Raw genomic sequence first — 23,113 nt, forward strand, 5'->3', positions numbered from 1 at the left:
ATGTTCCCCAGAATCTAATTGCAAAATAAGTGGTAATATGCTTATTCTGTACTTACTTGGCTGCCAGACATGACAGTCATTCCATCTCAGAATATAAAGTGAGGTCTGCAGTGCCAGGCACAGCAGGCCAACAATATTCTGTGGAAGGCTAAGTTTCTGAATTTCATTAACTGTAGCTGATTTTATTCGTTTCTTTTGGTTTGGTTTTTTTTTTTAGTGCATTGGTAATAACTTAAATGCCATCCTAATAATTTAAGGGTTTGATATATGTTGTGAGAATCCAAAGAAAAATACATAGGCACTGTAGTTAAGAATCAGTCCAAAGACCAAGAAGTAGGAATAGGAACATATTTCAACTCTAATGGAAAATGAATATGGTAGAGCTTTGTTAATTACCTGTGTGCAGACATTCCATATTAAAGGAAAAAACCTGAAACCTGGGCTTATTATGGGTATTTTACAGAGTATTAACATAGATTTCAATACTTTGAATAGTGATGATTAATGTAAATATCCTAATTTTAATTTCTAATAGTATACAGTGCAACGATCACATAACTAATAGGAATAGAAAAAGATAAGTAAAAAGCTTTTGCTCCTTAAGAAAATACACTTTCCATGGAGCATAATTTAGGAGTCTGATTCCCATTCATTATGTTGTCAGAGTAAATGGTTCAGGCACTAAAATGTTTGATTCAGTTATAGGAAAGATTTCATAAAGATTGTTTTAATCTCTAGGCATTCAGAAGCTAAATATTTAAGCAACCACTAGACCTAATGTTTGAATTTTTAACTACCATTAAACTTCAAAAGACAAAATTACAAGCTGCACTCATAAACCTGAACTTGTGATACATCCCAAACTCAACTCCACTGAGTTGCAGTTTCTATACAAACTGTAAATTATCAACAGGCAGTGTGAGTATTTAACTACCAGTAAAAATAGGTGTTATTAAAAAAAAAGTAAAGTTTCATGTAATTCTAATGAAATGTATTTAAATAGGGAAAACAGCAATAAAGTATAAAACAATATGCTTGCTATGGTTATGAAAGAGTAATCCAAAACACTCTACAGAATCAGCACTGCACTATGTCTGTCTCCATTATTAGCTTATACTATTTTTATTTCTCATTGCTTTCACCCCTCAGGAACATGGTGATAGGAAAGGATTCTCATCTCAGATGGGCTAAAATTGACATCCAAACTAATAAAACCCTAGAAATTCAAACAAACTTTACTATTCGGGGAAAAAATGTAAAGAAAAAGTTATATCCAAAGCAATAAAATAATGGATATGATTTAATCTGGTAAAAATATGTGTTATAAAATAACTGCTAAGGAAATTAATGGATTTCCCAAATGAATGAGATGGGACTAATTGCTGTACTAGACTGGAGAAGTCTGTTCTACCTGTAGTGGGGTAAGGCTGGTGTAGAAGTTGGGTGTCTTGCTTGGTTGCTGTCACTTCCATGATCCCACTGGAGCTGATGTTTAATCTGTGCCCGTGGGATTTACATCCCTTTTAGTAGTTTCTGGTTGTCTCGAGGGTGATCCAAGTGTATGAAAGTTTATTGTGTTAAAAATGGTTCAGGGGCCTGGGCCATCACCTTGGGGCACATGAGACTCCCCGGGGGGAGAGGGGGAGTTCAGTGCTCTGTCTGGGCAGGTGGAAGGGTGGAAAATTACTTGATTCCTTGAGGAAGGCTACAGGAGCAAGAGGGTGGATGATCTCTATTCAGGGAGCTGGAAGAGGAGTAGTTCAGTCAGTGTGTGTGGGTTAGCAGGTATGTCCAGGGAGGAGGTGTTGGATGTACCAACACCTGGAGTTACACACAGGGTTACAGGGGATGAGCCAGGGAAAGCCAGGCTGACTGCAGTTCTCAGAGTGAGTTGGCAGAAAGGCTATTTCTTGGGAAAGAAACATTATTTTACTTGTAAACTGAGCAAATTTAGTTTGGGCATAATTGAGAAAAAATAATGACGGAATCCTGCAATGCTAGATTTTTACAATCCCCATTCACATTAAGCTGCACTCAGAAGAACCCCAAAAACAAAAAGATACTTTTTCCCAAGCTGTGAACATATGAACTTCTTCCATAGCAGAGGTTCCCCACCAGTTTATCAACCCGTGGGGGAAAAAAGAGGAATGGGACTATAACTGGTACTATCACTATGAACTAGGACTGTAACACAGGGAAAACTGATGTTGTTTTTTATAGTTGCTTAGATCAGTGATTTCAGAATGCTCTTGGGAAGTTAAGATAATGGCTGCTTGAAGGAGGCTTGTGATGGTTGTACAGCATGTGGGCTGTAGTCCTAGAGACATGTTTTCTGTAATTATTGCCAGTAATCGAGTGAGAATGGTAACTTCAGGGGTGTATTATTATGATGAAATTGAAATTAAAAAATAAACACTCTCATTAATTTCAGTGCACCAAGCAGACAACTCCCCCAACTTAAATGCATTCGTAATTTTGCAGTGATTTCTTTTGAGGGGACAGTGAAATATGGGTGCAGTGGTGGGAGTCTGCATCTGCTCACACTCACCTCAGGCAGGGAGCACTGGCAGGAAACCCCACAGGGCTCAGCGAGGCCAACGAGCTCCCACCTTACTGAACAGACACTTTGATTTAAAAAAATGTTCTGTGCAATCTCAGCACCTGTTTCTTCCTTGAGAAGCGTTATATTTTCCACATATCTCTTTAAAATATGAGTAAGAGTATTCATGGGGTTTGGGGGTTTTATTGGGGAATATTTTAATAGTTTTTCATTTTTTGCAAGCGTATTCAAATTTCTTCATGTAAAATACGCAGATGTGCTCTCTTGTAACTGCAGTTGTGATGTCCACAATGTTACAGAAATGATTGCAGGCTTTTTACTGCTTAAAAAAGAAATTTAGTCCATATTGCCAGTGATTTATATTTGTAATTTTCAAACAGTACCTTTTCATAATCAGAACCAATGCTTTCCTTTTAAGCTGCTGCTATGCAAAAGAGTCCTAGGACTTATTTCACAGAAACTATAAAGTCATTCAAGGCAGTGAAAGATCTTGCTTTTTTGACCTTTCAGAAAGTCACTCAGTTGAGCAGTCAGGCCGTATTATTGTATATCTTGTCTAACATGAGGAAACAGTCCCCAAAGAAAGATATCCCAAATTAACGCCACACTTGGTTAAATAGAGACATTCTTGGTTTTCAGCAGGCTAATTCAGTGCAGTTCAGCTCGGGCAGTGCTTTGTGCTGGGATCAGGGAAGGCAGCCCTCAATGGAGGGAGTTCATCCCGGTTTGACACCTCGGTGAGGGGCTGAAAGGAGGGCTGGGAGGGAGGGCCCTGCCTTTGGGCTTGAGACAATACCCCGGGAAAGAGGCCCCTCATTCACAACTGGGCTCCAGCAAAGGAGGCAGACTGCTGGGGAGCACTGGTACAAACAGGTACAATGGGAATTAGCCACGACTTGACTCGTCAGACACCTCTTGATTTCTGGTTGCGACTGTTCTTGTAATCCAGTCCCTGTCTGAGCCCTCAGCCCAGCACATGGTTCACGGGATTTCTGTATGAGCAAAAGACTGCCTGCTTTGGAAATGAAAAGTATTGTACAGAATAAAAGAAATGTAAAAAAAAAAAAAAAAAAAAGGAAGTCATAATATAAACAAAAATTCTTTACAGAAACAAATCATGTTTTATATTTGACATCGTTTCAGTTTGTAAATTTTTGTCCCTTCCACTTCTACACTGTGAAATATATGGCTTATAAATTCAGATAACAAAGAGTGATGAGCAGTCACAAAATTCACGTTCTGTACTTTAACCCATCTTTAAAATTTATTTTAAAAAAGTCTGGACATATTTTTGTTACTCTCAGTCAATAAATATCACCCTCACAACCAGTACATGCAGTCTAACGAAATAGTAGATTCTGTGAGGTGAAAGAATGATGTCTGCTCTGTTGCTACCAAGTTAATAGTGTTTGTGAGCCATATCCAGATTTTGAACACACTTTCAGAGCATGTTTTCTGTCCAAACTTTCTGCAGCAAGTCCATCAGAACATAGCAACACTCATTTTTGAAGATACTTGCTAATAATGACACCAACCTGAGAGACCAGTGGACAGTTTCTTAACCCTGACACTTAGACAGTGGCTGCTTTTATCAGTATCAACAACCCCAGGAAATAGCTTTGCTTTTTGGATATGTAGGATAAAAAGAACTGATTATTTACTCAGTTTTAGGTGTTGCTGACAGAGGGTTGCTTTTCAGCTCTGACTTAAGCTGGTGATCTCACTGGAATTTCCATGGGACCTTTCTCCTCTAGGAGCTGCCATGAAAGCTGGGAATACATGTTAGTCTGCAGGGTTTGGTGGTTGTTTTTCAACAGTCTCATCCCAGGGACCTGTTTCTGGGATATTTCATTTAAAGTATCACTTTTTGCTTAGAACCTTAAGCTAAGTCTAGATACAAGAGGAGAGACAGGGGAGCCCAATTCCTGATAGCCTTTCTAGCATTTCTTAATTATTTATTCAGATTTTATGACAAAAAGAACTTGAAAAATACAAAAAATTTTGAACAAGGAGTACATTAAAATTTCCTTTCATTTTGAATATTTTCTCTTCCTGAGTTCAACAAATCAAGAACATAAATCATATTAAATATTTTATAGCTATATATGTAATTCAGTACTGTCTTCTAGTAGATGTTTTGGTCAAATAAGTGTGCACTACTAATATTTGTTTGTTTGGGGTTTTTTTCCTCACAGTTTTCATATGAATCCTTCTGGCATTGAGGATCTCAGGAAAAAATCGGTGAGTTATGAATGTTATGGAAAGACATCAGTAAATGCCAACTAAATGGTGTTTGACACAATATAACCTTATATTCTTTTTTAACCTCCTATGTGGAAATGTTAGAATTTTTTCTTTCTCTTTTGACATACCCTGAAAATCTAATTAGAAAATCACAGACTTAATGGAAATTTGGGAATAAAGAAGAATTTTACACTCAATACACAGTGTACCTGTGATGTGATGATGAGGAAGGAAAAATTTAGGTCTTTGCACAAAAAGTAGGAAAAACAGGAACAAAACTGTTTCTTTGGGGGTGCTTTAGGTGACTAATCTAGAGAAGTAATAGTCAGGTGAGGAACTCTGCATTAAGCAGTGGTGTGTTGATTGACCAAACAGGAATTTACTGTCACTTTGATCAGAGACTTGAGGACAGTCTGTAGATGGCAAATCAAAATGGAAATAATGAGCTGATATATGATAGGATTAATAATACACATAATACATGAACAGCCTCTCAGAAAGCATTAAAAAATAGAAATACTAAAAGATATTATTCCAAATGCTCTTCGTTCTCAAAGTACCAAGAATAAATTGTGTACAAAGAAAAAAGGCATAGGCAATGTCTTTGTTTGAAGGAAAATGTGGTCTTACTGGGGTTTGTTCTCTGAATAGATGAAATCTTTATAAGTGGGTTTGTTTTCAATCTTTAAAATATATAGAAAACAAGGTTCACAAGCAAATATGGCTTTGTACTGTTTGTTTTTCACTGGTTTATGTAAATGATTTGTCATAACAATTGATGTTATTGTAAATGCCCAAGTTTTTATAATGTGAGTTACTGGTGGGAGATGTCAGAGTATTTGAAGGCTGCCTTTGATCAGATAGTAAACTGAATTCTACCAGGCAGTTACTTAATCTCTGACAAAAAGCGACATCAAAAAAATTGATTTGACTTAGCAGCCATTGTCTGTAAAGTAACCATAATTACAGTTTCTATGTGCTTGCAAATGTACGACTGCAAATCACGTAATTTATTGCTGGTAAAAGCATCAGTTGAATTCTTTTAAGAAATAAGATGTGAATTGTTTTATTTAAAGGATTTAAAGGTGATAAAAGAAATCCTTGATGATTTTTCCTTTGGAATACCAGCTATCCTAAATGTCAGTTGCAGGATTATGAGGTGGCACTCATTTAATACAAAATACAAATGAGGTGGGGAAGAAATTATATCTCAACCATAGTTTTGAATGAAACCATTTGATTTTTAAAAAATATTCAAGATTGCTTTCTAAGGTGTTTGAAGTAATTTATTATTAGGTTCTGCAGTAATAGCCCTCACCAAGTTATTATTTTTCTTCCTTGTGCATATTATTTAGTAATTATGTTTGTATGTCTTCCACTGTGATGCCAACACCTGTCTGTGAAAGCAGTGTTTAAATGGGAGCAGTAGCCAGTTGAAAGGGCAGCGTGAGCTCTTTAAGGCCTAATTAAGAACTGAAAGGAAGATGAAGTAAGTAGGACAAAAGATGTGAAAGTAACTTAGATGATATTCCCAGAGCAGAATTCCTCATTAGAACAATGAAGAGATGATCAGAGATTGCCTGGCCTTCATTTTATCTAATGCCATTTCCTCTGCCTGGCAGTGTGTACCCCAACAGCACTTTGTAGATGAGACAATAACTTGCATATCTTGTTCTTTAGAATCCTTTTTTTTTCTTAATAATTCATTATAAGATTAATGTTTTGCATTAAAATTTTTTTTTTTTAAGGACATAGGTGTTCCTTATACATTTAAATATCATCTATTGGCTCACATTGAATGTTTAAAACCTTCTTAATTTGAACAATTATTTATTTCTAGGTACTACTGTACTTTAAATAGAATTTTTTTGCATAATTAATGTGATAAGTTATTCTCCCCAAAAGATGTGCATGGAGCATTAATATCTTTAAAACATATGTATTACACAAACTTTTCAAGTAAACTTGATAGAATAATTAAAGACATCATTGCATCTTAATTCCTGCTCCTTTGCCAAATCAAAAAATTAGGCAAACTTTGTATTTCAGACATGTAAGTGTTAATGATATCTTTTCCAATGTGTACAAAAATTTAGTAACCTGAGGAGAAAATTTCGCATGCTTCTTGTAGAAGAAAATCTGTTAAAAATATGGCCAAAAGGTGATTTTTCTCTTCTATACTTGTTGGAAGTCAATTCCTAACGAATTTATAAATTTCATCAGGTGAACAATTTTAATAAAGTGGGAGCTACTGATTACTTACAGTCCTGTAACTTGGTAAGTTTGAAATACTGAATACATGTACATAAACGTGATATGAATTAAATGGAGGGAAAAACCTTTAGAAGCACATATTTTTGAGAACTGTTGCTAGAATATAATTGATGGAGAGAGGCTGATCTGTTGCACTTCAGCCTATTTGCAGAGCACCATCACTTTTAATTGGGTGTATTTGAAAACTTTGGCCATCTGCGTGTTTGAATGGTTTGACATATGCCAGTGTGCAAATATGGAGCTGTATGGCAGGAAAGGGAGTGGAGCATGGAAAAGGAATGGATATGACTTTATTATGCACTGTGCTTCTTAGCTGTGCAAGCTTTATATTTTTTAATGCTTCTACTGTAAATAAAAACTGTCTTGTGTTCTTCTGCCCGGTTAGAGCTGCAGGGCTTTTTAGGTTCCATATCTTCTAAATGTTTCCATTTCTGGATGAGACCAAACTTGCTGCTTAGCATGTCTAGCAGTGCTAATACTTCTGTAAACCAGCTCTCACAATCTTTTTTCAGTTCTACATTTCAAAATTGTTCATTGTCTGGTTACGTAAGGTCACAACTCATTCTTGACACAGAATAAGACATTCAAGTTTATAGTGGTTTGGATCACATGTTGCCCTTTGTTAAGAGGACTGACTTGTCCATCTCTGCTAATACCTGCACTTACTGAGTCATCAGAAATCATTACAGAAATAATGTTCCCTGCTGCTTAATTCTGGGCCCCTCCTGCTTTATGGTAAGCAAGGAGCAAGCAAGGTCTTTTGTAAGCACACATTTCTGGTTTCGGTGCTCCAGTGAAAATAAGATGCAGCCTTTTACCTTCACCTGAAATTTAAAATTGGAAGTTTTATTACGTGATTCAGAAGCCAAGGCCTGGAGAACCACTGATGACTAAAAATAGAATATGAAAGACAGATGAGGGCTGATGCCATTTAGGGCTGAGTAAGTGCTTTGCTGTGATGTGCTCCCGAAGCGAGAACTCGGGGAAGTTACAGCAGGACTGGAATTCTCAGGGCCCTTCTCTTGTTCTTCAGTAATAAAGGTTACCACAGAGTTGGTTTCCCAAAATGGACCTGCCATTCTTGTGGTTGCTGCTCATATGGTCATTAACTGTGTGTACACCTCGCTGAGAAGAATATTTTTCTGAGATGACAGTGTGGGATTCATCCATTGAGCTGTGCAGCCTGTCTCTGGTGTCTGCTCCAGTGGGGTATGGCAGGGAAAAGATCTGGAGCAAATGGAGGTGTGTTGTCTGAAAGGAGCTGCTTCTACAAAGAGCTGCACATGAGAAATGTATGAAAAACAACAACCCATCAATTTGCTGAAGTATTTAATGAAATCTGCTGTTTTTTCAAACCTTCCCTGCAGGAAGGAAACCCTTTCGATGCCACTGCTGGATACCGGAACCTCACCTACGAGGAGGTTCTGCAGGAGCTGGTGAGACACAAAGAGCAGCTGAAGAAGAAGGACAGCCACATCCGGGAGCTGGAGGACTACATCGACAACCTTCTGGTGCGAGTGATGGAGGAGACCCCCAGCATACTCCGGGTGCCATACGAACCTTCCCGCAAAGCTGGCAAGTTTTCCAAAAGCTGAGCCAGCGGGACCTGGGGGTACTCCCGCTGAATGCTGTAGTGGAAGGAAATCACACTTCAAGATTGTGGCTTCTCTTCATTCCTTTTCTCCTAAGAAATTCCAGGAATCGCCTTCCAGGGAGAAGGGGCAGTGGCGTGGGGTTTTTCTTTTGTTTTTTGTACTCCAAACACTAGCAGGGACCGCCAAAAGTTATACTCTGTTAAATTACCTGAGGAACTTTTTTTTTTCTTTTTGAAAACACCTTTAGGTACCGAATACTTAAAATAGAGTTAATAATACACATTAAATATGTCCATGAGTTTATATACATAGTGTTCCCCATGTGGCAGTTTCAGCTGGGAAGCCTGTGCTGTTATGGGTGTTTTCTTGAATGATTATTGGTATTAGGCAATGTATCTATTCTTTTATTACAGCATGCCACCAAGACCACTGTTATCAGGCCAGTGTAGTAGTATTCTGCTAAAGCTAAGTGTGGTTTATTGCAGTGGAGTGTAAAGGCTAACAGTGATGCACAATCTTTGCAGAGTAAATGCTGTATTCTATACAATGTGCTTCTTCTATAACAATGTAAAAGAACCTGTGCCACTTCTGTACTGGCATATGCTGGAAACAGTTATTTTACACATAAATGCTGAATTTTGTGTGTAATGAGTGAACTTTGGTGGTGAGCTCATGACATAAGGTTGTTTTGAGGATCTTTTTGTATGAAGTTGCTGCATGCCTTTTTATGTGTTAAAGTCCTTTGAACAGTGTTAATAGAGTCAGAGGTAGGACTGGAGAGAAGTATGGAATAAAAATACGAATACTTTTGTCCAGTCAAAGTCTACTGCAATGAAAATGTAGCAGAAATGGAGAGGCTGACTTAAATAGACACGATAATTCAAAAATGTAGAACTGACTCAATGTAAAGTTGAGTTTTACATTATATATGTCTTAACTTTTTAAATCTTATGACAATGAAGTATATGCCTTTAGAAATAGGCCATGTTGCTTAAACACATATAGAGTACTTAGACCTTTCATTAAAATATCTGCATCCATGTAAATAGTTCTAAAAGTCACTTTTCATTGAGGCAAATGAAAGAAGAATGTAGTAAATATCTTCCTGATCATTTAATAATTGTTTATGGAATGACATATGAAAATGGTATCTGTTATTCAATGAATTGGCAAAATATAGTGATGTACATGTAATGGGGAAATACTTTGAGGAGAAGAATCCTCAAAATATTATCAGAAGGAGATTTTAATTTTAATTTCCTTAATAAGAATCTCGGTTGGATTGTCTCTTGCTGTGAAACAGTAAGATAATATTAACAAAAAAGTGCAGAGAATATTTTAGATCTGGGTTTAAGAAAACTGTCTTTTCCTTTTCTTTTTCTTTACTTGATCTGTTTTTTATTTTCTTACAGCACCATGAAATGATTGTTGATGAGGTGGCAAAAAAGCTTGAAATTAAATTCCAATTTTTTGTTGTTGTTGTAAAAGACTTAAATATACTTTTATTTTTAAAACTGCAAAAATTGGTAATATCTTGAATAACCATAAGTGAAAAAGTTGTATCTGAATGCCTTTGATGCCATTAGTATTGTATGGCAGCACAGAATTATTCCTGTTAGGAAAAAAGCTTCTTTGTACAAATGTTCTCAGATTTCATTTACCTGTTTGGGGCTTTTTCTCCTTTATTTTCTTCTTTTCTTTAGCAGCTACCTCCCACCCCCCTAGTGCTGTCCCTGAAATGTGTGCAGCCTGAGTGTTCCCAGCCCTGCCCACATGCAGAGCTCTGCACTCAGAGTTGGTGGAGCAGAGACCTGCTCACACATCAGGCACTTTGTCAGCCTGAGGATTTATCAAGCTGGGGACCTCATAAACCACATGAATGTTCTTTTGGACCCACTGAAGATCCAAATGACTGTAAATTTGTTGTAATGTACTCCAAGTGCCAAAGGTTCTGTGCTGGGTTATGGTACGTTTGCTGTTGGAACTTAGGTTTTGCACTCAATTAGAGTTTCATTTCCTAATTACACCAAGATGTATTTCAGTTACTCAGTATTTCCATAAAAATTCTCAAACATTTTCAAATGCTTGGCAAGTGGTTTTCTCATGTTGATGGGGAAGTGTTGTGCAATTGTTTGGAATTCCACAGTCATTTTCAGCTAACTGGTATGAGACCATCTCTAGTATCTACTCTGCTTAAATCAGACACCCCAGTGGGGATTAACGAGTAAACTAACCACAGAATGTGCTCCAATGACTTCTCACGTGCAAGCCAACTTATAATTATTAAAATGAAACTCTACTATATTTAGCACCTCTGAAATCACTCCTTTTAGAATGTAAATGTAGAATATCAAACTGCATAATTGACTAAAAGCAGATCATTTGACATATTTGCATACCAAGAACGATAAGCAGATTAAAGGTAGCGAAAAGATCAATTTTTGTGCATTAGTGAAGAAATTTAGTGAAGCTTTCAATGTACTACCTAGTCTGTATCTGATCTGCATGTTGAATAAAAGCACCTTTTGTTTCTGACAGAAAGAGGGGAGAATGACAAATGCAATTTAGGAAAAGGTAAAGTTATTTAGGGAGGCAGAATGGGACATTTACAACTATGAAAATATTTTTGTGGAGTTCTTTTAGGTAAAGATATAGGCTGCTTTTGGAGGAATTCTTGAAAGATTATATACACATTTTCTGTTTAGTTTCTATATTTTGAGATTATTTTTGAAAAGCGTCTTCACCCTACATGTGTTTTTTGAATCATGCAGCTTTCAAAATAAAAGATTTCATACAGAGTAATTTATATGTTGAAAACAAAGAAAGTTCTGTTTCTCCCATAGAGTAAAATTGTCAACTTTCTTACACATCATTTTAAAACCATAATAACTTGCTACTTATAGTCAGTTTTTCTTGCCCTTTAAAATGTAGGAATGAAAATTTTGAGCATCTCCATATTATTTTGATATTTTCTCTCAAAAATTAGCATAGGAGTTCATCCATGCATGCACTATACTTTGAAATTATCCTTTGAAACAGCTCTGCTCATAGCCATGTGTTTTGGTTACTTTAAAGGACAAATATGAAGGCCATACTTTATTGTTGTAAGCAAGAAATTTAAACTTTTTGCCATTCAAGAAGGTTGTTTTATATTTATGTATGTTACCCCTTGCTGCTGTATTTTATGTTTAGCTTGGTTTTCCACCTACTAATGAATGTAGCATTCTCCCTAGATTATCCACAACTACATTTATTGCTGTTGGCTCTGTGTCAAGAACTATTTGTAGTTTTCCAGCTGTGAAAAATGTTGCCTTGCATTTAGAAAGGTTTCATGATTTGGGGACCTAATGAAAATCATGCTCATTAGCTCCTGGTCTGCATTTCTTTCTGCCCAGGATGCCCTTTCCTTGGTGCATCTTGACAGGAGCAGAACTGCTGTCTTAATGTGTTTACTGCTGCACTGGAGGGTTATTTACACCTCCAGCTTTAAAGAAAGATTGTTGTCCTGCATCAGCTGTGTAAAGTAAGCTCATGCTTTGTGCTCTTTCTGTCCCCATTGCTGCTGTAGGGTTGGTAGAGGCTTTCCCAGGGGTGATGTGTAAAGCAGGGTGACCAGCTTGCTCTCCTTGAAGTACTTGGTGAAGGATTCTAGTGCTGCTGTGTTGAGGATGCTGGATGTAAGGGGCTGTCAGCACTTTCAGTAGGAAACCCTGTTTTCAGGGATCTGTAGCTTAAAAATGGAGATACAGTCACTGGAAGTACTTAATATGCAACAGGTAGCACTTTAGTGTGTCTATGAAGGGTTTGAGGTCTCCTAAAGCACGGGGGGCATTCGCTGTGTCTGTTTTAATTTCTGTGTTGAAGAAGCCACTGTATGTTACAAGTGGTAGAGCCATTCCTGGTCATCTCAGAAGCTTCCAGATGTCCTGTATTACAATGTACTATAAAAAGCTGAAGATCCAGGTTCTATAGCAAGTCTGTGAAAGATAAAAACATTACTTATGACTTAAGGGTTTATTTTGTCTCGTGCAATCAATGGTAGTTTGTCTACATTTAATAATGGTACAGAATCATAACTATATGCACTTATGAGAACTATAAACTTAGAATGCATGAAAAACTTTATTTTTGTTTCATTATTGCAAGTTCAGATCCTTTTAATTTGATTAAAATGTTATCTTAATATTTTAATTTTTGTTCATTAAATAAATATTGCATGTCTAACACTAATAAAGCACCACAATGCACTACCACAGTATTTCTTGAATTGTGATATTAATCTGTGTTATGCAAAGCATGTGAGTCCTAAGCTGTGTTTAAGTGTGTAAGAGCCATGCTGTTAAGGCTCTCAGACCACAGAGAGGGGTGTTTCCTTAAGGACAGCTCCAAATGAATATCCCAGATGTTTGCAGGGTAGCCACTAAAAAAACTCCATATTCTTAAATGTACTAATCTGTATTATCTTTTTTCATACTGTGTCTGCAATCCTTTTAAATGCACTATTCCTGTGATTCCCTGGGTGTGTAAATATTACCAGGAGATCTTTGGCTCTGCAGACCAGAACTGCATTTAGCATGAGGACAAGCACTTCAAATTTTGATATGGAAAACATGACACGTATTTCTCTTCATACTGACAGAAAAAACCCAACCAGAATGACGGAAAACTCAACCATCCTCCACCCCTGCCCTGCCCCATAGGTATTTTTTTCAGTGTACCCACAAGTTTTTCAACACACTTTTCCCTGAAAAAATAGGCTTTTGCCTGTCTTCTTTTCCTCTTCTGTGAAGCAGCAAACCAGCAAAGTCTGTCCCCGACAAAAGTAGGTTTTCTGGCTGGTAAAGCAGGTATGGAGAATAGTCCTGGCTCGAGACAAGAACTCTGTGAATAGTTCACCTGGTTACTTGGAGCCTTGAATTTCCCAGGGATGTGTTCCCTTCCCCTAATAAAGGTTTTCAAGGATATTTTAAATACAGTTTAGCAGTTAAAAAACTCTTGAAATTAAGATGTGTCATTAAAGACAATTCTCTCTCCAGTCACATTTATAAAAATATTTCTTATGGAGCCATAAATATTTACTCTGAAAATCAGGATTTCATTTCCATATTTTAAGTTGTTTAATTTGTTTTTTTGGGAGTGTTGTGCAAGTTCTGACTGCAGCTCACTTGGGATACATTGCCCTTTTGTGTAACACTGGGCATGCTTGTAAAGTTATAAATAATGATGATGAAAAACAAATCTCATCTCTTATTCTGCATTAATGAATTAAATGTTGGATTATTTTGCTGGATTGTTTTGTAATAGTGCCATTTTATGAGAGATGGGAATAAGACTATCTGCTAAAGTGAGCTGTTTTCTCTTGTCTGTACTTATTGAGTAATGACAACAGAAGGCTGCCACACTGAGTCCAGCCCAACCTGGAGACTGTGGGGCATTGATTGTGTAATGCTTATATAAATATCAGTATATTCAGTGCTGGAAGCCAGTGGCTATTACATGGGGATTATTGCAATGTATTTATAATGTGTTTTAACAGCATTTAGTAATGTAGATCAGTCTGATAAATGGATGATGATTTAGGACAGAAAAGTACCCTATGTGGCTAAACACTGACATGTTTATACTTCAAAAGTAAGCTGCTTATGAAGGTTTTAGGGGCATGCAACATTTAAATGAAGCTGAATATTAAAAAGGGGGAAAACTTTGTGGGATGTTTTGTTGTTTCAGCCTGAACAGTGTCTGCTGTGTGACATACAGGGAGTGAGTAGAAGCAGCACTGGGGAGATTCCACTGTTGAGAACCATAAAAACCACCATCAACAAGAAGTTAGTAGGGCTGGGAGTCTGGTTTTAGGGGATCTATTTGCCTGGCATGTGCCAGGTTCTTTTTGTAACAGGAAGAGTTAACCCAGCATCCTTTCCCAGCAAGATCAGTGTCAGGGTGAAACCCCCCCAAAGGTGGTTCTTTAGCAGAAGGGGGAGTTCCCAAAGTGCCAGGGATGTGGGGCAGGTGTCAGGCAGGAGCATAAGGCTTCAGCCACCTGTCACTTCTGCTTTTATAGCCCCCCTGACATTAGTATTGATTTCAGGGATTAAGCAAACCACTGTCCTAGGAAAGTCAGGAAGTGTCTGAGGAAATTGGGGTTTGCAGCACGTGGCTGGCCAGATTGCTCTGCTGTTCCTTGAGGCAGGTGTCTGTCTCGGGAGTCACCACAGTGTGTCACATCACCTCCTTCTCTAAATCATTCATTTGGGGCCTTCTTAGGTGGTGAACGTCTCCTTCTCCGATAACTTGCTGCTTACATTATGAATTCCTTGAAAATTGACTCCCCGGGACATCTTTACAGGAGACATCAAGGGTCTCCATTTAAATTTAATGAATATTATGTAATTTGCCAAGGACTTCTACAATATAGAAAGAAAATCTGCCTCTTTGAGACCAGAGCTTTGCCAAAATAATGGCAGCTTAATGGCATCCTTTGGAAGCAACTGCTGACTCTCAGTCTATGAGTATTTTCCATTTCCTAATAAAATGTTTTCCCATTAAAGCAGCTTATTTCATTAGCTTATAATTCATAGCTTAAACATGCTTATATTTTGCTAATTGTAGATTACTTAGTGCTTATTTTTAAGGAACACTGAAGCACAAAATACAAAATGTCAGGGTTTTTTTTAAACGAAAAGTCTTGCCTTGTGCATAGCAATTGCATTTGGATAAGCATTTTTAAATATGCTATTTTTAAGGAGTTTTTACATGCTATTTTAAACTAAATAATTAAACATCTAAAGCAAGAAACAATTTGAAGTGTTCATGCAATTTATAGCTTTAATTCCTTTATGGATACGTGCTCCAATATTTTATAGTTATGATTCAAAAGCTACCACAGTTACATATTTTAAATTGCAATTGTGTGATTCCAAATTATTCTTTTCCAAAGTACACAAATCCAAAGTATCTGATACACTCTTCTGTGTTTTGTAAAAGTCAAAAGTGAGCTCTGGGAGAAGTAAAGTCTTCCTAAGAAGTTGTCCAAACCTTTGAGTTGAAGTGCAGTGCAGAGAGCTGTGGCTGTGCAGCCTCAGGCACTCCTTTATCCAACAGCCTGGCATCAAATCTGCCTGATTTCTTTATAGCTGGGGGACAGGAGAATAGGAATCAGTTTGCAGCAGGTGCTGGGTGCTGCTTGTAAGGACCGAGTTAAAAGATGTTCCTGCTGTGTGAGATGTGCTCTTGGCTTTTTTGTGTTTGTGAAGTGTATTGCATGTGAATACCAGGTTCACGTGTTTCCAGGGTCAGATATGGAAAACTTCCTGTTTTCTTATATTTTTCACATTAAAAAAACTTGTGTAAATTTTATTGTTGGTGGCCAGATTATATTTGGCTACAACACATGTAACATTTCACTTGATTAATGTTACTGCTATTTGAGACCCTCGTGTAATTGGCCTCATAATCCTCACACAGAATACTGTGAAATAGTGTGAATTTGAAGCTGAGAGACTGATGAAAGGAACATCCGTCAATAGTGGGGAGAAATAAAATAATCCTAATTAAAACCAAAAGAATTGTGTGATCTGAATTAAGATTCAGCTGGTGGATACTTAATCTGTATTTTTTCTGGTAAGTATTTTTATTGTAACTTTCTGGTATAATTGCTTTGGAAAAAACCTCATCCTTTGTGTTTCATGGTATAAACTTTACTGGCTCTCTCTAAACCAAATACTGAATTAAGGACTTGGGCTTAACCTTTGTTTCATTGGACATGATTTCAGAGGGTTTAAGCAGCTTTTTATTGCTGGAGCTGATGACGACAGTTCTATTTGCTAACAGGGTCAGAGCTGTTCTTTTATCTGTCTCAGGGTTTTCTGTGTGGTTCTGAGTTCTGAACATTTCAGCACAGTCTATTTCGAGCATGATTTAGAGCTCGTTCCAGTTCCCTTCATTCTTACGCACGCCGACGTGTCGAACTGCTCCAGAGATGGCTCTGCTCTCACCATATTTGGAGGCTGTTCCTCTGCTTTGCTCTTGGGCTGCTCTGGAAGGGAATTACGTCTAAAGTAACAAATGAAATATGTGCCGGGAGCCGACTGCCAAAGCCGGCACCAAAGCCAGTTTCTGAAGAGCTCACTGGGAAACTATCCTGAACTTTGGGAGGAGGACTCAAAGCCACACTCTAAACAGAGCAAACCACAGCGAAAGGAACGCCGAGGGGAGAAGGGATTTCTTGAATAAGGTGTGTGTCCCTCTGAGAGCAGACAGTCCCTTCAGTCTGAGGGGAGAGGAAGCCAATAAGCAGATGAATTTCCAAGTGCAGATCAATCAGGGGGGTTGGTCAGCGTGTTCTGGGGCTGCAGGCTCACAGACCTTTGCAGTTCCTGTTGGGGCTCACTGCACACAAGTGTGTTAGTCAAAGAGCATTCAGACTAAAAGGTGACATTTGTTGATCACGTCATGTGGGGCATCATTAAGTTGTTTGAAAAGTTGCCAAGTTTGAGGATATGTTCTGTTAAATACACTCAGTGTCCTCCTCATCTCACTTAAAACTGTGAGGACATTCAGCTTCGTTTCATTAGTTTTAGGCAGTTCACCTGAATAAAGAGGCCACGTTTTTCCCTGAATCCTTCAGAGGAACGTGTAGACTTGCAGAAGGCAGCTGCTGTAACTGAGGGGATGGCTGTACCTTGTGGTTGAGGGGGTGTTAAAAAAAGCTGGCATTGGAGAAAAGAGAGTTCTGTGAAAAACCAAAGCCTCTCTCACAATCACAGGATCTCTCAAACTCACAAGGTTTTAAGTTGTTCAGAAATAGCTGGAGAAAACCATCCAGCGGTGATGGTCTCTAGCAATTGGGAGTTGTAAAGAGAAACAGGAATTTTAGAAGGAGAGGAAGTAAAACAGCTTTTAGACAGTGGCTGTGTTAATGTTGATCAAATGCTAATACATGAGGTAGCAGGAGAAGGGAACAGCAGCTCTCTCAGAATATAAAAGGTGCAGAATGAGCTTGTTGAGTTTTCCAGTGGCAGACAGGAGAAGCAATAACTGCTTCCTTCCAGGAGGCAATAACTGCCTGGCCGTGGTGAGCATCACACGTCAGGAGTGTGTGAGAGGCTCTGAACACAAACAGCAGCAGATTTATCAGGTTTTCCTAGTGCCTGGAAAAAAGCACACAAATTGCCCTCCAGAGTAAATTGCTTGAAGTACAAGCTCTTGATTTTATTTATTTATTTATTTATTTATTTATTTATTTGTTACCCAAAGGGCAATGGGAGATACACAAAATATTAAATTTTTTAACTTCTTTATTTGATTCTACCTTCGACTTGTCTTGGAAAGAAAAATCGTGGATTTTAATCTGACTAAAGGGTAACAGAGTTGGTGGTTTGTTCAGACTGACACAGAAGCAAAGAGCGATGCAGTTATAAAGGGGGGATGTCAGGCTGGTGGAGTTATTTTTACAATTAAAATCTTTCAGTGAAAGTTGGTGCTCTGCCAGGAGTGCTTCTGGCCATGTCCTGGGACAACACTTCCCTCCATAAATCCCCACACGGAGCAGCTGACATTCCAGCTTGGGAAGTGTTACTGGCCAGCTGAAATAACCCCTGACTGCAGCCCAGATACAAAGTGGTGCTTTTTCTGAGAAGGCAATGAGCTCTCATGAGAGCACTTTCAAAGATACTGAGTGATAAGATCATCACATCCTGAAATTTGCAGCATTTCATCCTTTTCTCGTTGCTGACCCAGGACTGGTGCTTGGACAGCCTGAGAACCTTGGAGCAGTCAGTTCTCAGCCCTTGCAGTTTGCACAGTGGCAGATCTCACATGACATGTGGGTTATTGTCACCCTTTTCCTGCTGTCCCTAATGGCACCACTGTGTGTTAGATCAGCTTGTGTCACAGAAACACAGAAGGTTTGGGTTGGAAGGGACCTCAAAGATCACTTTGTTCCAACTTTCCACTAGCCCAGGTGGCTCCAAGTCCCATCCAACCTGGCCTTGGACACTCCCAGGGATGGAGCAGCCACAGCTTTTCTGGGCAACCTGTGCCAGGGCCTCCCCACCCTCACAGGAGAGAATTCCTTCCTAATACCTCATCTATCAACCCTCTCAACTGCTGGAGATTAATTATTGTGACTACTGGAAAACTGCCCCTCCCTGCTTCCCAAAATGTGTTCATTTTGATGTGGCCCTGGAGTTTACTCTGCCTGGTGCTTCCTGTGAGAAAAGCTGGCAGCATATCTGCTAAGAAACATGAATCTCTTTTTCTCAGACCACTTCTCATGAGCAGCAAAACTCAGGAGGCTCAGTCCTGTTCAAATTTATTTTTTTATTTGTCTCCAGACCCTTACTAAGTATCAAGTTGTCAAATTCCTAGTAAGTGTAATTATTTTTTTCAAACTTTGAAATTAATGCAAAAATTTGGCATTATACCAGGTCAAAATGAGCTTAAAAGGCTACTAAATCCCAATATTAACAGCTAGTCCCAGTCTGCCCTTGTTTTAATGACTATCTTAGATCCAGGGCAGTGGACCCTTATCCCACCTGTTTTCAAAGCAGCAATTTGCTTTGCTGACATAGAGGAAAAATTAGGGCTAAATATAAATCCTGGTCCTTGGGAATTAAATATTTTGGCTTGTCTGATATTAAAGTTGCACAAAAAGTGAAGTGTTTGTAGCCCAGGATTTTGGGGAGTTGGCAATAGCATCAGTCTCTTTCTTTCTGAGTCTTTTTCTTCTGGCACACAGCTAAGCATTGAAGACATTGATTGCACAGCTTCAGTTCTGGATATAAGCTTTTTCTTCAGCTATTGAAATACTTTCTTACCTACTGGTGCACCTGTACTTAAAATTTGGCTTCAAATAAGTATAGAGCATGCACTTTGGCAAGTTGTAAAAATTAGTTGTAGAATAATAACAAGTAAAATGGCATCCTGCCCAAACACGTTGTATTTTCATTACTAATATAATAGCTCATTGAAATTATTTTCCAGATACAGTTCTGTATATTTAAGCCTGTATCTGAATAACTGTGCTTTTAAATCAAGAGTCAAGTAGCTACTTTGTATGCTCTGCTTATCTTAAATAGAGTTTGATTTAAAACATTTATCTTCCCCGGTATCATCTCCCGTGTCAAAGCACATTTAAATCATGCTCTGTTCCTAATATCACTTGTGTTTAAAATGGTATCCAAGTACAGAAAAGTTGGATGATTGCTCTGTTGTTTGCCCACTTTGCAGTTATTAGCTGCTCTCTCATTGTTTTCAATATCACTGAAGCTGAGAAGGAGAAGCTTCAGCAAAGTAAACTTTTAAAAATTAAAGCCAAGGTCAGACTCCAGGGTTGGCAACACTAGAAGACTGCAATTTAAGATGAGTCCAATTATGCAAAATCATGTGTTGAGTTACAGCCTCGAGTCTCCTTTGGGATCTGGGAGGTTGCCTGGGTAAAAATATCAGGAATTTCAGGAGGGGTTTTCTTTTGTTTCTCCCTTTATCTTGACAGAGAATGATGCAATTCTGGCAGTGTTTGTGGGTTTTAGGTAACTCAGAAGGAAAACTGTCATTCCAGGGATGTTTAGCCAGTGAAGGCAGCAGACCCAGCACAAGGCTTTGGAGATATTGGGCACCTCGTTGCATTTTATTGCTCTGCACAGGTAGAACATTTAAACAACACCTCTGAATCCACAAAAAAATCAGTTGAGGCACAGCAAGTGACCCAGGAAAGCAGAGCAGATTTTACTGTTTATGTTCTTGATATTTAAACCAAGCACCATCACAGCTAGGTGGTTTTTTATAAGATCTTAACTTTCCTTCATTTTTTCTTTATCTTTTCCTTCCAGTAATTGGAAAGCACAAGCATGCAGTGGTGCCAAATGTTGACTCCCAGCAAGGCTGCAGTGAAGGGATCAGACTCGGTTTGCTTGGATGATTTGTGTGGAAGTTAGGATAATTGTTTTGCCAAAAAAGTCTGTTTTACTTCTCTTTTTCTGGGCAAAAGAACATCATGTGCTACGCTTTTAAAGTACTTATCCCCAAGCCAAAACACAGATAGAGATATTTTGTAGTCTTCCTACTTCAGAAAACATCAAAAGTTACCACTGTTACATTTTCTCAAATTCTCTGTGAATCTGAGGTGTAAGGTTTCATCATTTTGATCATTTGTATGAAAGCATTCTTAATAAGAGAAACAGAGAGATTATGTTCAATAAAACCAGAAACACAATTCTGAATATGTTTAAACAAGTTTTTGCATTGATAAACAAAACTACTGGGTATTTTTTTCAATCACTCAGACACAAAAAAAGCACTTACTAAAGAATTTGTACAGTGCTCAGGGCAAGTTACAGCTGGATCCTCTTAAAAACCTCAATCTTTTCTAATAAATGACTCATAAAACCATTGTAACCATGAAGTTTTTCAGAAAATATATGTAATTAAAAGGGATTTTCACCATTTGAACAAATAGTAAGTTATTGTAAATATCTTCTTTAAGTATGAGGAGAAACCCCCACGTGTTGCTTTTGCAGAGCATTTCTCCTTCAAGCAGCCCAGAGACTGAGTTTCAAACCAGACAAATTTACTGCAGTAATTGTTCAAATGTTTTTGACAGTGATGCTTCCTCCTGAACAGGGCCAAGGCACCCGGGAGGAGTGTCCTGTGCATCTCTGTGAGTCCTACTGAGCCAAACAGCCTCCCCTTCCTGATGCAAGGTGAGTGGATGCATTTGGAAATACTGCTGAAATTCCATGGAGTCATTGGCAAGGGAAGTAAATTCAAACCCTGACTCCTCCTGCCACCCTCCAGGGTCTGCTCTCATCTTCAGGTGTTGTTTAGCCCCCAAGACATCTCCTCTGCCTCCCACAGCTGGCAGGTGAACTCCTGGTTTAAGCTTTTCCTTCCCCTCCAGGATCTGCCACGCTGGAAGCACTTTCCTCTCCTACCTGTGTATCCCTCTGGACTGGGGGACTGGCTGGGGAGGCAGCAGGAAAAGCTGCCACTGAGAAGAGAATGACACAGCCTTAGAGAGGAGAACAAGTTGAATTTAAGCATCCTGTGGTTTTTATGTCCATTCTAGCAGAAACAGTGTGTGCAAGAAGGGCATTAGCAAGTCTAACTAACAAAGCTGAATTATTTCTCCACACCCGAAGCACTAGGGGGAAAGAAACTCCCAGTTAATTTTAAAGATGCCTGGTGACTCACTGGGATGGGATGTCTATCCTGGAATAATTCAGGTTGGAAGGGTCCTCAGATTGGATCTTCTAGTCCAGCTTCCAACACCTTCAGGCAACATCACCTTTCCAGGAAATCTGGGTAATTAAACAGTTTCTTCACAGGAATGTAACCAGCTCTTGTGTTTTTGTATCTCAAAATGCAGAATTACGCTGGGTAACATCTTTGGAGATGTAAAAACAAACAAGTAAAAGCCCCTTGTAATCCACAATTCTTCTACATTGCCCTATTTATGTTAACAGGACTATGTTTGTCAGCAATGGGAATGGGATTAGGTCATCTTCTAGTCAGCTGACTGATCTGATAATAATGGATTCGAACTCAGAACCTCCCAGAGATGTGTAAAAGTAAGTATTGCCTCTGTGCTGTTGTTAAAAGTGACTCCTGCTTCTAGAAATCGAAAAGCAAACTTTAATAAAAACTAATATGGACTATAATAACAAGTAATATTGGGATTTATGGTTTTGTTATGATAAAAAATACTCAAGCAATATTAGCAGCAAAATTATTATTGTAGCAATAAGGACAATCACAAGCTTTATAGAAAATTACTGTAATAGTGTATAATTATGTGTTCTTCAGGGGTCATGTTAGAAAGGGCCAGCTTGTAAAAAGGATAAAATTGTATCTAAATATTCTGTCAAATAAAGTTCTCATAGGGAAAAACTACCTAGGTCCTATAAATAGATTTAGTTGTAGAATACAACATGGGATAATCACTCTATTGTTTTACCTACTGATATTAGAGAGATCAAAATTAGAATAGTTTGGGGAATAATTTAAAATGTTTTGAGGTTCCCACAACATTGGTGTTTACCCAGAGGTCAGAGGAAGTAAAGGGAACTGAGCTGATAGGACTGAAATAACGTGTGTTTGAACCAAAGTGGATGAGTAAATCCAAGAAGCAAGTTGGACAATCATGGTCTGGTACCCATAAAGCTCTGGAGTTTAGCAGTGCACTCCTTAAACTGGCAAACATCCCAGTCAGATAAAAACTATATCAGAATAACATTATTGAATTTCTATGAACCAGCCTCCAAATTTGAAGTACAGATATTGATAGCAAGGTCTGTGTGGCACAGGGAAGGTGTGAGAGCTAATGAGTTTAAGGAGGTGAAATGGGAAATTCTGCAACAGGTACAGAAATGAAAGACTGGGAGCTTTGCACTCTGGAGGACTGAGGTTTCTCCAACCCAATCCTCTGGTAAGAATGGAGATG

At 38.3% G+C, this 23,113-nt stretch overlaps 1 protein-coding gene across 1 annotated transcript in view; it reads left to right on the forward strand.

The window, feature by feature from the left end:
• Nucleotides 1-12,925, forward strand: part of RAB11FIP2 (RAB11 family interacting protein 2) — a 33,181-nt gene extending 20,256 nt beyond the window's left edge. The window contains exons 4-5 of the mRNA XM_008922413.4: nt 4,756-4,801; nt 8,446-12,925. Coding sequence (XP_008920661.1) covers nt 4,756-4,801; nt 8,446-8,673 — 274 coding nt within the window. The 3' untranslated portion in view covers nt 8,674-12,925. The remainder of the gene's footprint in view (nt 1-4,755; nt 4,802-8,445) is intronic.
• Nucleotides 12,926-23,113: the final 10,188 nt, after the last annotated feature.

The sequence above is a fragment of the Manacus vitellinus genome, unplaced genomic scaffold (genome assembly GCF_001715985.3).
Source record: "Manacus vitellinus isolate BGI_N305 unplaced genomic scaffold, ASM171598v3 scaffold_40_pilon, whole genome shotgun sequence".
NCBI lineage: Eukaryota > Metazoa > Chordata > Aves > Passeriformes > Pipridae > Manacus > Manacus vitellinus.